Source organism: Pleurodeles waltl, chromosome 4_1 (assembly GCF_031143425.1).
Source record: "Pleurodeles waltl isolate 20211129_DDA chromosome 4_1, aPleWal1.hap1.20221129, whole genome shotgun sequence".
In the NCBI taxonomy this organism is placed as follows: domain Eukaryota; kingdom Metazoa; phylum Chordata; class Amphibia; order Caudata; family Salamandridae; genus Pleurodeles; species Pleurodeles waltl.
Window position 1 is genome coordinate 572,229,567 of NC_090442.1, and position 16,414 is coordinate 572,245,980.

Here is a 16,414-nt window from a genome sequence, read left to right on the forward strand (position 1 = left end):
TAAGAATAAGAACATCTGGTACAGAGCTCCAAGTGTCTCCTATTCATTACATGCTCCCGGGCTGGGGAAAACGCTACAGTGGTCACCCTAAGCTATATAAATTTAGCAATTAACGTGATGTTTCCCCACATTGAGATTCGTACTTCTTGTAACAATCAAAGGATTTATGTTCCCTTTTAAACCGCTTGCTCGTCAGCCACAGAGAAAATCACAGCAGGTAAAAAATATCTGGCCATGATTCGGCAAGTATAAAGTGATGCGCAAAGACAGCTGTTGACGGAGCTAAAAGATGCTCCCTTAGGATCTGGTGGACGACTACGAAGCGCCGGTAAACGCGTATTAACACCTTTTCGTTGTGTGGGCCGGGCTTGCTGTGGTCCTCTTTCCGTGGCGGGTTGCGCTTCCTTCGCGAGCGGTCGCTGGCTGAGCCAGGCTTAATAGCCAGCAATCAGAACAATGAGTCGGTCGAGGTTACCGGAGCGCCCCTGACAGCCAGCACCAGAGCCCCGTGGAGAGTCGCAGCACAGCGGCCCCGGGGCACGCAGAGCCCGGGGAGGGAAGGCGTACGACGTGCACAGTTGGGTGGCAGGTACGCGGTACGGACAAGTAGAGCAGCCCAGGACGAGACCTGGAGCCCGGAGAGGACAGGCGGACGGGAGCCCCGGGGGGTGCATTCAGCACCGCTGCCGTCTCCCGCAGATATGTGGGTCCCCAGCGAGCTGGAGAAATACGGCGTTGGTGAGTGGTTGCATTCTCTCTGGTGTATGCGGACAACTATGTGCAGGGGGACAGCTGTGTGGGGGACCACTGGGGCGAACTGCTGATTTGGTGACAGTGTGGAGCGGGGGAGGGGTATAGGGGGCTGTGGGACTATGTTGGGATTTGCATGCATCATGCAATGCATTCTTGAGCACTACACTGTATATGCCCAACGACCACATTATTCAGCATCCCAGACGCACAAACAGTATACTGGTTCAGGTGCACGCACGCACAACACCGTTCCTGATGTACGAGCAGCATCATTCACAAGCCATGCCAGATGGACAACGAGCACAGTATCCCAGATGCACACAGACACGACCATGCACGGCATCCCTGATATAAGGGCATCAAAATCATTACAGGTGTACGAACAGCACAATGGACAACCTTTCAGGTGCACGAGCAGCAGTGCACGGCGCTTCAGAGGTTCTCAGAGGACAGTAGCACTGGTGGTGGGAGCGGCATCATCCCATCTTTAAGATTGTCCACGTCGCATCTTCCACCGCACACATGCACATCGCAGCAGTTTCCAGGGCACGCAAAGCAACTGTGAGAGGGCCATTCTCGTACAGGCAGTGTACTAGTACGGGACACATGATTTCACAAGTAGTTATACAGTGCCCGAATTCACGCAGCGCACAGCTGCACCATTGAGCTGTCAGAAGGGAAGGGGATCTGCGCCTGAGAGGACACTCGAGGCCACAGCTCCAGAGCCGGTGCTGTGCTCGGACGGACACAGGTGCACTATGACACCCATCTCTCTTTCACCGACGCGCTCACTGGTGCGATATGCGAGCATTCTAGGCACCCGCTCTGCCCCCGCACTTTTCTTGTTAGAAGCACACACCCTGCGCCCAGCCTGAGCTGATCTAACACAGAGGGTTCTCCGTGGCCAGTCACCCGACCCCTCTCCGACTCATCCACTTCTAGGTATCCCCCAAAAGGAGCTTCCACTCCACGCACAGTTGAGTGTTGGCAACATCTTCAGTCTCTGCCGTCGGTCTCCCTGATTGGTTAGCATTTCCTTGATGTAGATATTAGACATGCCTCTCCTAAAATTGGCATTAGTATAAACGTGCCGGGGGTTAGTGCACGCATTCTCTACTATAGCTGCAAACATGTTGTGGTGCCTCCGTCTGTTAGTGACTTCATGACGTGGCCTGTGTATCTGCTAAAGTAGAGGGGACACAGAAGGGGTACTACTGGAGACACAGCGGTAGGTGAGCTTCAGGTCAAAGGGATGCACCCTACTAGGGTGCTGCCTCTGTAGAACAGGGATCCATCCGACTGTGTAGGTTCAACGGGAGCTATGTCGGGCGCTTCTGCGGACTGAGAATGCCAAGCGTTACCTGTGTACAAAGGTGCAGGTGGTGCTTTTGTGTAAGGGGGATCCACATACACGGGAACACGGAGGAGCTCCTGTGTACAGAAGGATTCATCAGTCTCCCCCTGTCTGACGGGATACAGAGGGCTGCCACTGCACAAGGAGTAGTGACTGTACAAAGGGATGTACACGATTACAAAAGTGTACACAGTCCCTCAATAAGCGGAGCTGAGGGTGCGCATCCAGGTACATCGTGTGCTGTTCTTTTCTTTGTTAGTGCACAGGACGTTGGGCACGGCTCGTATCCGTGGTATTCTGTCTAATACGGTCGCCCGTGCACGGTGGTGTTAAACGAAGTGGGTTTGTGTCTGGACAATACTGCGATTAAGCAAGGTGTGGGGACGTGATGTATGGGGCAGAGGATACGTCCAGGAGTGGTTCCTTTGAAACCCATTCAAAGGACGGCCTCTTCCACGATGGAGATGTGCCTTGGGGACACGCGCATTCCCTGTGTTTTGATTTCGTCGAGCATTGGTGTCGCCCCATTAAGCAGTTGGCACATCAGAGCGGCGCAATTCTGTGTGGCTACGGCATTGGCCGCCCTCCTGCTTCTAGTGATGTTGTGCTGTGCGCCCCTAGTCTCCGCCGTGCCAGGCCCCAGCTGGCAATTTGCCTATCGATTTGGCGGCCTTTATTTCCCGGTCCAGGGGGGTGGGGGAGTGAGCAGCAAGGGGCCACCTTAGGGGCTTCATACAGTTGCACAGCCCACGAAGGCCCCCCAGACAAATACTGCTAGTGCTTCTTGGGAAGGGTTTGAGTGTCAAAGTACACATAGCAGTTGTCGTATTGCATGTGTGGCACTAATAGCTATTTAGGCTAAAGACGCAGGTTGCATTCTGCGATCTGTAGTTCCAATTTTAACGTTGCAAAGTATGAGCCAGAAACTCGATACTGTGGTTTTATTTTGTTATCAGATGTGGTGATGTCGTGTTAATCTACATAACGTATTGGCTTTCCCACTGAGATCACGCCCTGTAAATGTAACCAAGCTCGCTCGCATGTCTCCCCCCCCCCGGTGGTAATAATGCAGGGCTTTTTGTTCATCAGAAACAGTGTTCTAAAGAGTCACTGCAAAGTTCCAAAGTATTTAATATTTTTTTGAACGACAATCCTGACAAAAATGATGGAGGGGCAAGTTCAGACTGCTGCTAAAACAACCTCCCGCGCATGAAATCCTCCAAAAAAGTTATAGCCAGGGCAAAGGAATAATTGTTGTCGGTATGTTGGGCACGTTAAACAATGCTTCATCTCACGAGGCACCGGTTCAGGGACTACTTTTAAAGTGAAATCTGAGGAGCGACCAAACCCACCTTCTCCAGCTGATAAATAATCAGAAAACCTTGTGCAGAGCGTTGGTTTCTGTATTTGGAAAGCAAAGTATTACGCACAACTGGAAGGCGCGTTCAGCTCCAGCACAGAAGTCAGCATTTAGATATTTTTTGTTAATTATAACGATGCAGTGCGTTTTTTTGCATTGATGCAGATATTACTTGCAGTATATCTGCAAATGTTATCGTGCTTTCACAGAAGTACCAGTACAGCCATAAGAGAGTAAGAGAACGGTTAATGGCTCTTTGGCAGGATGGCTACCTCTGCTTGGAGAAGCAAATGCTTTTCATTTGTAGTCTTTCAAAATCGTTCAGCTCCTTCTGGCTATAATCCAAAGAGAAATATACTTTCATAGTACCAGTAAAATTAGGCTTTTGCTTTGGTGAAGTGGAAATGTGACACCCATGATCTTGCCAACAGGGAAAAGCCACAGTGCTTTGCTTGGGTTGTGCTGGTTCATCTTGGCAGCACTCGATCATATACATGTTAGAACAAGGAATGCGAATGCTAAAATCCTGGGGGATATTTGGTGGGAGAAGTATGTTCTACACGCGTTAAGGACAGCATGACACGTCACTCATTTTCTTAAAAGACCTCCAACAGCTGTGCACTGTTATCAGTGCTGCCTATTCACAGGAAGCCTGCAAAAAGACTTCAATAGAGAGACATGTGCAATTGTGTCCCAGTGGAACATATGCACTGCCATGTGTTGATACGTGGAGTATTATGTTTCCGCTCACTCCAGTGCTGAGCTATTTGACCACGTTGATCCATTAATACTTGGTGGCACCATTCAACTTATTTAGTGCCCTGTTAGCGATTGTGTATGTAAAGAGGATGTTCTGTGTCCCATGACAGCGTAAGGTTCAAAAGAAACCTACTGTTTGAATTATGAGAAATCTGTTTCAAGCATGCACCCTGCCCCTTGGTAAGTCATTTGCAGGATAGCAGCACATTTGATAGCATTTCTCAAGTTTTTTTTCTTCCTGCTTTAACCCCCAGAATCTACAGGGTTCACAGTCGAATAGCCATGCTTGTCAAACAAGAGCATGTGTGGCTTAGGGGGTCATCTTGTCCTAGAGAGACCTTGAGATCAAGTGCATAGAGTGCCTTTAAACTCGAAAACCCAGTTTTCATTGGAAAATGGAACGCAGATTATTGCTTCTAGGTCCTAGTCTGTGATTTTACTTACTTTTCGACATCAGTTCAAAACTACCCTACTATGATATCAGGAAAGCATTAAACCCCTTTTTTCGAATGAGTAATACTTTCTAAGGATGTTGAAGGTTGGATCTTGCTGCTATTGACCTCGCTTTTGTTATTTCCTTTGTCAAATATAGCTCCATAAGCTCATTTAAATTGCAGGACATGTGTACTTAAATGCTGCAGTGAAAAGGAAATGTGGCACAACACCTCTATAAATTAATTGTTGAATTTGTTCCTTAAGAATATTCTCGTGATTTGATAAATATGCAACACAGCTACAAGTGCATTCCCATTTCAAACAAGCTATTGTGAAGTTTTCATTTTAAATAAAAGAAACATGAGTATCTGAAATGTATCTTCAAATTTGGAATAGCCTCTCTAGTGCAGAGTAGGAAATTTAAAAGAAGACGGGGGAAATAACAAATTAATAATACTAAATGATTTTCTTCCTTTTGCTGTTCCTTCTTGAAGTAGGAAGAATTCTCAATAGTTTTGAAACATAAGAAAACAAACATATACATTTTAGCAACAAATTAAAGTACAGCCTATCCAGTATGCACGTTTCCTCTGTACTAGCTCAAATACTCTTGAGAAGCCGATTAACATAACTCCCGACATGAAAGTCACAAATGTACTTGGATAGGTTTGTGCCTAAGTTTGGAGAACATTTTTGACTTTCTTGGAATTTTAAAATAATTCTGTCTGGTACTCCTGGGAAGCCATGTCTCTTGCTGATTCCTGGAGAACTAAGATGGGTGGCCATCAATGCATGCAGAAATGTAATCGTATAATAATTTTCGCATGTCCAGATGTCATGGAAGCCTATGTTTACACTTGCTAAATTTTTCCAAGAAAAAAATATAGTTCCCCAGGAGTGTATACTGCCCAGTGTAGAAATCTTTTTCACTGTTCTGCCCAAATTTGTGCTCTCCACCTCCATTATAAAAACGGTTGCATCCTTGCCTTTTATAGATGTCAACTGTTTTAAGGGTGATCCCTTAGATTCAAATGTTTGGCAAATACTCTAGCATCTGCCTCTTGATGGCATATCCGGATGCTAGCATCTAATAGCAGGTTTCTGTTCTATCAGTTTACAGGCAAAAATCCACAGCATGACTGTTTATAATGTTTTTTGACCATAATTGAAGGTGTTGCCACAATAACCAATATAAAATATGCGAAAATCTTCGTGATGTGGCCCAGTATGAGGTTGTTGTGTTTTTTTTTAGTATTTTTTTTAACAAAAAGTATTGTTTTAATATATTATATATTCCTTGCACTAGTGAAATCTGCATCTTAGTTGTTCCTATCAGCTTTTTTTAGAGAAACACATCACAGTTGCAATTTTTGTTAACAATTTTAGTATAGTGCTTGTTTTGCTATAGGCAAATGAACACTTGGAGCGGACAAACATCTAACAACTTAGAGGCTTTGTGAATAGGTGCTTTGCTTCCTGTCATTAGTCATCTTTTTGTCATGTAGGCATAGTTGTTGTTACGTCTGATTTATGTGATTTGGGTAGGTTAGGTTTTGGCATTTCTCAAATTACTGTAGGGCGTTGGAGTGTATGTCTAGGTACCTCTCTGTGGTGCATTCAATTGTCCCCATAGTCGTCCTGCCTTCCATTAGTCTCAGTGGGTCCCCTGTTGTATAGTTTCTCATATCGTTCTAAGGGGATTTGTCGTCCTTCTCGGCAACTAGCTTTTGTATTATTTCATTCCATGTAGCCGCAATAGGTTTCCTGCACATCGCCTCTAGGCAGTGCCTTGCTTTCATAGCCCACCCACTTAATTATTGTGATGTGCCAATGGGTCAGATTGTGGGATAGAGATCGCTTCCAATTCATAGTGTTATTACTGGCAAAACAGCAGTTGAAAAGTCGATACACCTAGTGAGAGCTTTCTTTCCTTTGGGGGGGAGGGACTAGTCCTAGAAAGCATCCATTTGGGCTACAGTCCCATCATCATTGGTCAGCTCCAGACCATATTAAAAAAAAAACTGTCTTCCAAACTGGAGCATCTAGGGCCATTTAAGGAGGCTGTTGTAAACGTTTTTTTTTCTTCTGTGGGTCAGGTATGTGCAGTGCAAAATTAAGTTAAGCCTATTTAAATCTACTGTTCCAGGAAACCTCGTGTTTTGTACCCCAGAACCTCAGCATGGTTTTCTTTGCTTAGCCTGTATTACATCCCCTCTGTGTTTCCCATATTCCCTTTTTATTTGCTTCCACCAATGTTGTGCATAATTTGACCCTGGACTCACTAGTTTGTCTTCCTTTTTAATTCAGATAATACTCTAGTGCCTGTAGTCATAGGTAATGGGCTATGGTTCTAGAGGAGCTTTGTAATTGCAAAAATCTGTGCTCCTTCTACTTATTTTGCTTCTTTTAGAACTCTGCATCTCGTTCGATTGAACTTCCTTCTTTTCTGGTGGTGTTTACATATTTGAAATAGAGGGCTTCCTCTCACAGAATGTGTGGTATAAACCATGTGGCAAGCTCTCACCGGATTATGCCTCAATCTCTTTGTAAGCCTCTGAAGATGTGACTCATCGGAATCGGGCACAATACTGCAGGCCGCTTAGTGACGTGCTTCATGTCTTTTATTCTGTTGGTTTTACCTCTTTCCTTCTAGCGTGGGTCTCAGCTATCCTATAATCATTTTTTTAAAATTTAATTTCAGCAAGTGTTTTACTGAAGTGGAAGTAGTTCTGACCCATCAGTATGGTTGTGTCTGTGTCCTTGGTTGGTCACCCAGAATAAAACTCAATTAGAAAGACAATATATTTTTTTACATAATTCAAAGCCTTGTCCTGTTTGCATATCGGGCTTTTAAGCTGTGTGCCAAAGGTACTGGGTACAAAAGTGCACATGGGCAACATGCGTAAGCTGGTGGCATTTTTGCCAAAGAAGAAGGATGAGGTTACAGTGAATTAACAGTAGATAATTTGCAATTTGTTGCAGCGGTGGTAAATGCTGAGATCTTGGTAACTGAACACTGATATATACTGAGGTTCACATTTTAAGTAGCTCATCTCTTTTGATGTGCTTGTCTGAACGGTTGTATCCAAACTAGTTTTGAGGTTGTCGGGCACCTTTTAGATGGTAGCCTAATTACAATCTTTTCTTTAATCTAATCTATAATATTGTAATAATTTTGTATCAGATACATATATTCCATACCCTATTAATTTTTGCTTTTGTAATTCTGATTTAAATGAACCTTTCTATTTTCAATAAATTTGAGAAGTTGTAATTAATTGGTACTTCATTAAATATGTTTAGCACCTTATCACAAAGAAAATCTACTGTCTTTTAGAGAAAGGGAATTTTCTAAGTTTGGTTCCGCATTACATGTTGAAGTATTCTCCTGGTTTGTGGATCACAAAAATGGCAAGGTCACAGTGCAGAATGAAATTGGAACTGAATTAATGATACTGAGCGTATGAATTGCTTAAAGTACAAATGCTTGGTGGGCATTATACTAAGTATATTGAAATAACTTTTTATTGTGAATGTGGCATATTCACATTTATGTTACTATGTGCATACAAGGTTCTCTAAAATATTAAGACAAAAGTGGTAACCCAAAAGCTGAATGAACACATAAAGACCATTTCACGAGATGCAAATATATACAACCTTGCAACAAAAATGAGAAGCTACTGCTTATTTTCAGTATGTAAATGTCCTCATCTCGTTGAAGAAATGAGGACCGCGACAAAATACTCCCTTCCATTTTTGCACATTACTTTTCTTTCTGGCACATTGTAAGACCATTTCAGTTTGCGCCTTTCACATAGAAAATGTTATATGTTGCTGAAGCCTTTTTCTTATGTTCCTTCAGCATGCCAAGCACTTTGAGCATACATAAAATGGGTTGGCAGTGGGTTCATCTTGCTATCTGTTCATTAAAATTAATTTTGCAGAGCATGAAGGTAAAAACACCAACCACTTGTCAAACTGTACTATTACGTGAATGCTGGGATCTCTAGTACATTGTATGAAGTGTAAGAGACCGATTCATAAAGGCATTTAAGAGTACATGTAATAGTACCAAAGGAATACTTCAAATACCTATGATTTGTGAATTAGCCCAAAATGTGAAGCTACCTATTGGGAAAACAGCAAAGAGGGCACAGTCCTTTTTATTTGTAAAAACTGTGTCTCAGCATTCCCTCAATATTCCCATTTTAAATGTTTTGAGGTAAAGGCATTAAAAAGTACATGAAGTAACACTAGAGGGCTACCACCTCAAATACTCAATGATGCCTTTGTGCATTGTCCACACCCCTCTAATATAGCGTCCCTTGCATTTTATTATTCTTGTGATATTCACATGTAGCTTTGCACGCCCTCAGTTTCAACCATGTAGTAGCAAATGCGATTTTCTGCAATTTAGGGCAACAGTTCAAAGAGCTGGAACAGTGAATTGAGTGTTTGGGGAAGAGGGTTTGTTATTTGCATCCAATAAGCATGTTTTTTCATATTGTAATAATAAATAATAATTGCTATCTGTTCATCAGTCACGTTGCACATGTGTATATTGGAATGCCAAAAGCGAAGTATAATGTGTTATTGCTTCTTGTGTCGGTGATCCATCTTTTTAGTTGTCAGTAGTGTAATTTTTTTATTTGATTTCTTAGTTTAAATAAATACTGTAGTATGCCTGCTTGTTTCGTACTCATCTTGTTGCAGTCTGATTTATTGGCAATGAACTTGCTGCTTAAAATAAATGGGCAAATGGTACCAGTAGCATTCTTATGTTTGCTGCTTCAAGACTTTATGACTAAATTATGTCACCCAGGTATCCTAAAAAACATTGGAAACCATGTACCCCAAATAACCCTTATGCCTTACACGGAATTCATAACTTACGGCCAGATGTATCAAAAAAGCCTTTTGCGCTTCGGTAACATAAATTTTTAAGAAATCGATATTTCTGAGTCGCAAAATGCTTTGTATCATATTTGCGATTCAGTAATAGCGATTTCTTAAACATGGAACATGCTGTTACCGAATCGCAAACTGCGATACCGGCCCCATTCGCACCTATGGGGCTATAGGCCCATATTTGCGAATTTTTTGCAGTTCCGAAATTGCGAATTCTTAATTGGAATTCACAAATTTGGGAAATGCAAACCCCAGGGTGCTGGGGGTCTAAGGCCCCCTCTGCTGCACCCCAACAATTTTTTTTAAGGATATGTAAGGCGCACACATGCCAAAGGGGCATGTGTGCGTTACATGTCAATTTAAAAAATGCATTTTTAATGCATTTTTAAAATTTGCACATGGTTACCACCAAGTTCCACTTGGTGGTAATAGCGATTCCTTAATGCCCAATTCGCATTAAGGAATTGCTTGTTACATATGGTTTAGAAATCGCAAATAAGGATTCCTTATTTGCGATTTCTTATTTAGAGATTCACAATTTGCAATTCTCTAAACGGGCTCGCAATTTTAAGGAATTGCTATTTTAGCAATTCCTTAAATTTGCTTTGCGAATGCCTGTCATAAATACTGAAAGGCATTTTTACATTCGCAAACGGGCACTTGCACCATTTGCGAATGCAAAAATGGATGATCATCTGGCCCTTAGTGTTGTAGCTTACAGCTCACTAGCACCACTTTGTAAATGCTTTACTTACATCATATACTTCCAAAAATTAGTAAAAGAAAGAAGCTATACCTTTTTATTAATGGGTTGGCTCTAACAAATTTAAGTATTGTGTGTCTAACCCTGTTTTGTTGCCTTCCTGGTAGACTCACATTGACCAACCAAAGATCGTTTGTTGTTATGACAAATACTATGGCGTTAATCTGACTTTTTTTGGTTAATAAATGAGACTGCACAGTCACTGCATGAGTAATCTTAAACTGATTAATCAATATTCATTTACGTGTGCATCCATAGATTGTTTCCTCGTGACTTCCTGAAAAATATTGTTCTCACATTAATAAGTGCCAGGAAACTGGTATTATCCATACATCGTATGTTGTGAGGGAAATGACATTTGTTTGCCTTGAACAGCTCCTGTAGAAAATTTATTGAAATGGTTTCATGTTTGCTTAAATACTTACATTTTCCTGAAAATATCTGCAGACTTCATTTTCTTTTCGATCTGGACCCTCCCTGTCACGTGATCTCTCGGTGTGTTTTTCATTGTACCTTACTTGTATGTGTACAAAGAGCCTTAGTGTGGTTCATGTGGCTGCAGCCATCTTCAGAGGTATGATCTTCATAGGTGTTGTATGTCTGTTTCTGCAGGCCCTAGTAAACCTACACCTTAACTACCTGTATATTTTTTGGGGACTATTCACTGTCAGATGGGTATTGCTGCAAAATTCTATATCGGTGCATCTTCATATAAAAGTTATGATGAGTCGTGGGTCTACCAGGCTCTTGGGAGCCACAGAAATATTGTTTTTTATCTTGAGCTATTGCTTCAAGGAATATTGATGGTGAGGCAAGGAAATACATTGTAATCTTTTGTTTAGGAACATTGAATCATATGAAATGTGTGCCTTTCTAAATATTTTACCCTTCATATGATAGAAAGATTTTCATTAAGTTATTCCCCAATTTTCACAAAGACTTTTTCTTTGGGTGATCGTACTCGGTGTTTAATTTATAAAATAAACAACCTGTTTGTGTGTTGGTAGGTACAGTTGTGCACTCTGCACCATCTTACCTGCCTGTTGTAAAATCTATAAGTACATTATATGAAGGTGAATTGCATCCGTCGAAGTGTAATTTGCACGGATGATCTGTGTTCTTCAGATGGGCTAGGTCTCAATTGAGTTTATGAGAATTGATGCAAGTACTCTTAAGGGTAAATGGCATGTACTAGTTACGGTTTGTGGCAACCTTTATTGTATAAAATGTGCAAGTTTAAATGGATTGTTACTTTGCCATCACACTTTGCACCCTAAACAATTAATTAAACCTCAGTGAATAAAATGTAAGTACAATAACTATATAAAGGACATATTAAAATTCTAAAATTATTGCAATCCTTATCTCAATAAAATTGTATACATTTCAAAATTGGATGTTTTTTGAACTACGGGAATTTGGAATTGCGTTGCGTCAGTGTTACACTTAAAACTGCACAGTAGATCAGTTATATGTCAAATTTTAATTTGTTAACTTGTTTGGAAATAAATTGCACACCAGAAAACTGGCTTTTCAGTTCGGCAACAAAAGCGAATGCCAACAGTCAATTGAGGCATGAAGTTGGATTCTCTTTAGGCAGTGGATGTTTTGCCTTGGCTTATAGTGAACGTGTGGTAAGAAGAGAACACAAGATGATTAGCTTATCTACAACAAACATTTAGTGAAGTCATCCTAAATTCAAAAGCAGTGATGGGTGAAAAGGCTGAACTAGTTATTGTGGGTGTTGGGTTTGTTTGTCGATTGAGTTAAAGTTCTGAGTCAATACCAAGTCACTTTCAACGGGGACCTCACATATCCTGAATGAAGTGCACTCATGATGGGTAGATTCCAGCCACCAACAATAATCTAAAATGCATCAGATTACGGTTGGAAGCAAATCAGGCTTTCGCTACTTTTTTTAGGGTTGGAAGATGTAACCAGAGAAGCAAGAAACTTCAGAACTGTCCTAAACCAATGTCAGTACCCTCAGAATTGCTGTGGCCAACATTCGATTAAAGCACCTAGGGCATCTGTCCCTGTGCTTACAGTAGCTTGCTCCACAGTTTGGAAAATGAGGTAGTGGAACTGTAGGAGCGTGAATAGGTATATACTAGTGGGTCAGCATTTGCTTTACTTGGAAATATAACCACTTTCTTATTGAAATTGGAATTCACCTTCCCAGCAGTTAGTACTCAGATCATCTTTACTGCACTATCAATATGAACTTCAATGCGAAGTAGCCACCATTCTGCTACTTATAACCTGATTGTTTGCTTCCGGTTATGTTTATTAGAGTCTTGACTTTTTGGAGAAATGTTTCAGTCCTCCCAGCACCAGCAAACCTCCAGGTGTATATGACTGCTCTGCAAGAGATGAGGTTCCCTAACATGGCAGACAACGTTATGGGCACAAATTCCCTAGTCTTAGATGGGTCCGTTTTTAAATGTTACCACATGCATGTAAGTTTATTGTGCGTTGTATTAATAGTTAACATTGGTTCTGAATTTAATAAAGATTTAAGTTTTAGGGGATCTGTTTACATATCACTACAAAGTAGAAAATCCGAATTCTAAATAGTGAACGAAGCAGGTAATAAATGCACAACTCACTAAATTGGAAAGGTGCTCATTAGCATTGACGGTTTTCTTGTCCTCTCGGCTTACAGCAGACTGTGACAAAGTGGAGGTTCTTCTTACTTATCTACTTGCAACTAATATTACCTCAACCCTATGTTTGCAAGTTGGATCACAGCATCTTCTGTGTACATTAAAACCAATCCTGTTTGAAATTTGACAATCAATATTGTAATATGTGTTTTGTTTGCTAATGTTCTGAAACCTTAGTCACTATACCCTACTATTGGTGTACCTGCTTTGACTCATCACTTCCTTCAGAGTTTGGTGTTAATCGAAAATCCTTCAATTCCTGGAGGAAATGCTGAATTTGAAGAGAATCCACCAGCAGAATTTCCTGGATTGTGTGAATAGAATACTGGAGGACATTCAGCTAGTGACGTGTCCTGCAGCAAGTGTATTTTCCACTAGCAATTGTAGACTTTTTCACTTCTTTTTTTTAAATAGTTTTTCCCGTCACTCATTTATCCACTACCACATCAAACCTTTCTTGTGCTCTTCTTCCAAGCAGGTAAACACTTTTGTGCATTGATCCTTACAGAGATTTCTACATCCCTGCACTGACTTGTTTTGGTCTTTAAGTCCATTGCAGATGACCTTAGTGTGTCAGTTTGGGTTCACTTTCGTCTCTTCTGTGTGAAGCTTTACCATCCTTCCTGTATTACCATGTGACTTCCTTTGAGACTTTACCTAGGCATTTCCTGCTGTTCTATTTCCTTTTTCTGTGTGTCTGTTAAATTTATGTTGACGAGTTCTTTGTCATTTGTACTTCACTTCTGATTATACAATATGTATCACTCCCTAATTTCACTGCAGCAGAACTCTACTACTATCATCCTTACAATGAAATCATCTTCTAATACTTGTTTGTGAATTATTTCTAAAAAAAAAAGTGTGCAGTTGCACAAGTTTGATATTTCCTTATCTTTTGTAGATGAACATTTTCTATGCCTTATTTTCTCTTTTGTTGTTTGTGTCTTAAACTCAGGTTTTCTGCTTATTTGTCTGTAACCTTTATAATTTTAAAATATGAGCTTATGTGGCAGAGCTTAGCAGCAGCTTTAATGGCAGCATCTATTGCAGACTCCTGGCAGTAGATCCACTTCTCAACTGGCCTAGTGATACTGTTCCTAGTGAAGGGAGCGAGGTCAAATCATGTGGTAAACAGTGATACTTTTAGTTTACATCTCAAATCCCTGGGATACTTCAAGTGGCACAATTCCATCCTCCCTCTAGTCTGTCTGCAGTGAGGAATCATCAGAGACTGCTGGGTTCATTGCCCCTTCAATTTGGGTGCTGTTGAGGTAGGCTGTGTGCTGGGAGGACCAGGGAGAGATGGATGTTGGGAAGCAATCTTCAGTGACCGGGCACAACAGGAATAGATTATCTCTGCCTGTCCCTGGACACTGTGGAAAGAGTTGCCTGAGGAAACAGATGTTTCCCCACACCATAGTTATTTTTGTGCCTCGGTTCTGGTGGTGGCCTTCAGCTGAAGCCATGGAGATGATTTAGTTCCCTTAAGCCCAGACATATCTTTTTTTTGCGCTGCTAATCCGTGGAGATGGCGGTGACTGAAGAGATTCACTGTCTTCAACCTAAACCGAGTCTGATGAAAGGGAAGCCATTTTGAACTTGGGCTGCTTGGTTATATAATGGCTGTTAAGAAAACAAATGTAGGCAGAGAGGAGATTTTCATCATGAGGGGATTCTGCTTGAGGAAGATTCATGAGCGGTCACAGATTGGAGAGAAGGCTACACTTACAAGAGGAGAAAATGCACTTCTTGTGTTCATCACTATACTTCTAAAGAATTTGGCGTAAAAAACTGGTGACATTTCTGCAGGTTCGCGGACCCTGAAGGCTAATGTGGAGGCTGAAAGAGTGGCTTTATTTGAGGAGGCCCTGGGACAGGTCGATGTGAGACTAGAGACCCCGGAACATAGTAAAGTGAAGACCAGTTCTGTTCCGAAAGAACTAGGGGTGTTTTAAAATGCTTTGGGTGAAACTTTTTTTAAGTGTGATGATAGAAGTGATGTTCCTTACAAACACAATTGAGAGTCCTCTGAGTTCCTTGGAACTGTCCTGGTACATGTCGGAGTCGAAGGGGTGATCTGAAACCCAATGAGTGAGGATGAAGCATTTGGTACTTCTCTAATGTCCTGTCCTACAGAATTCCTGCAAAAAGATCTAAAGTAATATATGTTTATATACGTACCCTTCAATTATCCAGCCGTCTAAATCGTGAATGGTACATTTTAAGCCAGAAAAAAAAGTCAATTCACATCTGTGTATGGTTTTAGTTATTAATGAAATGTGGCTTGCGTTGGTCAGTAAACTCATTGTACTAAAGGTTGTACAGGAAGTGTGTTGTCGACCAACGCAGACTCTTCAAACAGCGCTTTCTCACTACAAACATATATTCAGAATGGGTGAACTGACCCTGCACCTCACAATCCCCCAGGTACGACTCACATAAAACTTGCCTCTCCATTTCTTCTTTCAATGTGGGAGGTTTGGACATAGATGCTTTGCTGTTACTCCGCCACAGACAGCAGTGGAGCTAACTGCCTTTTTAATTAGGATTTCTCAGCCTGTGCTTCCTGTGATAAAATCTCTGAAGATTGCATTCTTGGAGTAATAATCCCCAAAGCTGGTTTGTTAACACTAGCTCTTTTGTACATTGAGGTGGTTAATTTTGGAGTTTGCACTTCTATAAGCTTTGTAAATCAATTGCCAACTTGTATCACAGGCCTACTTATGCCCACTGTTTTCGTGCTGACTGAAGAATATCCATCTAGTTGTCATGTTAGAGGAATCTTCTACGTGTTGTAGTAGCTATAAAACAATAGAACATTATAATACATTTGCCCATCCATTCATTCAGTAGGATCATCCTTCAAGGTATCAATGTGTTTTCTTTTAAACTATAATGGGATTTCCTTGAATAAGAACCTCATTATGTGTGATATAACCATCAAAACACTCTGAGTAAACATCTGAGGAAGACACAGCCATTGCCTTTAGTCAGATAGTTGTCTTCAGTTTATGGGTGTGACAGCTAAAGTGCATCGTACTTGAGGTCTTGATCAAAGTGCATCGTACTTGAGGTCTTGACCAAAAAGAGGTCCCTCAAAACCCACTGCAGATATTGTCTTTTTAGCACCTCTTGGCCATTTCATAAAATAGTTTAGTTAGACCAATCAATTAGGTATTCCTTATTAATGAGGGGATGAGATGGCTTATGCCAATTGACTACTGTAAATCTAAGGTGTATAAGGAAGCGTAGCTTCCAATTCACAGACAACATGTTCCAGTTATGAAAACCATTTAGGCAAGCTACTAGTGGATCTTTAAACCAGATACAGAAGCTTGGAAATACTTGTACATTTCATACTTCATACTTATACATATTTATATACAAACATATTTCACACTTGGCTACATATG

The 16,414-nt window shown here is 41.2% G+C and overlaps 1 protein-coding gene across 2 annotated transcripts in view; it reads left to right on the plus strand.

Moving 5' to 3' along the window:
- Positions 1–405: 405 nt before the first annotated feature.
- DOCK4 (dedicator of cytokinesis 4) overlaps positions 406–16,414 on the plus strand; it is a 1,300,588-nt gene continuing 1,284,579 nt past the window's right edge. For both annotated transcript variants that reach the window (XM_069228963.1, XM_069228964.1), the window contains exon 1: positions 406–738. In XM_069228963.1, the coding sequence (XP_069085064.1) occupies positions 702–738 (37 nt within the window). In that variant the 5' untranslated portion in view covers positions 406–701. The remainder of the gene's footprint in view (positions 739–16,414) is intronic.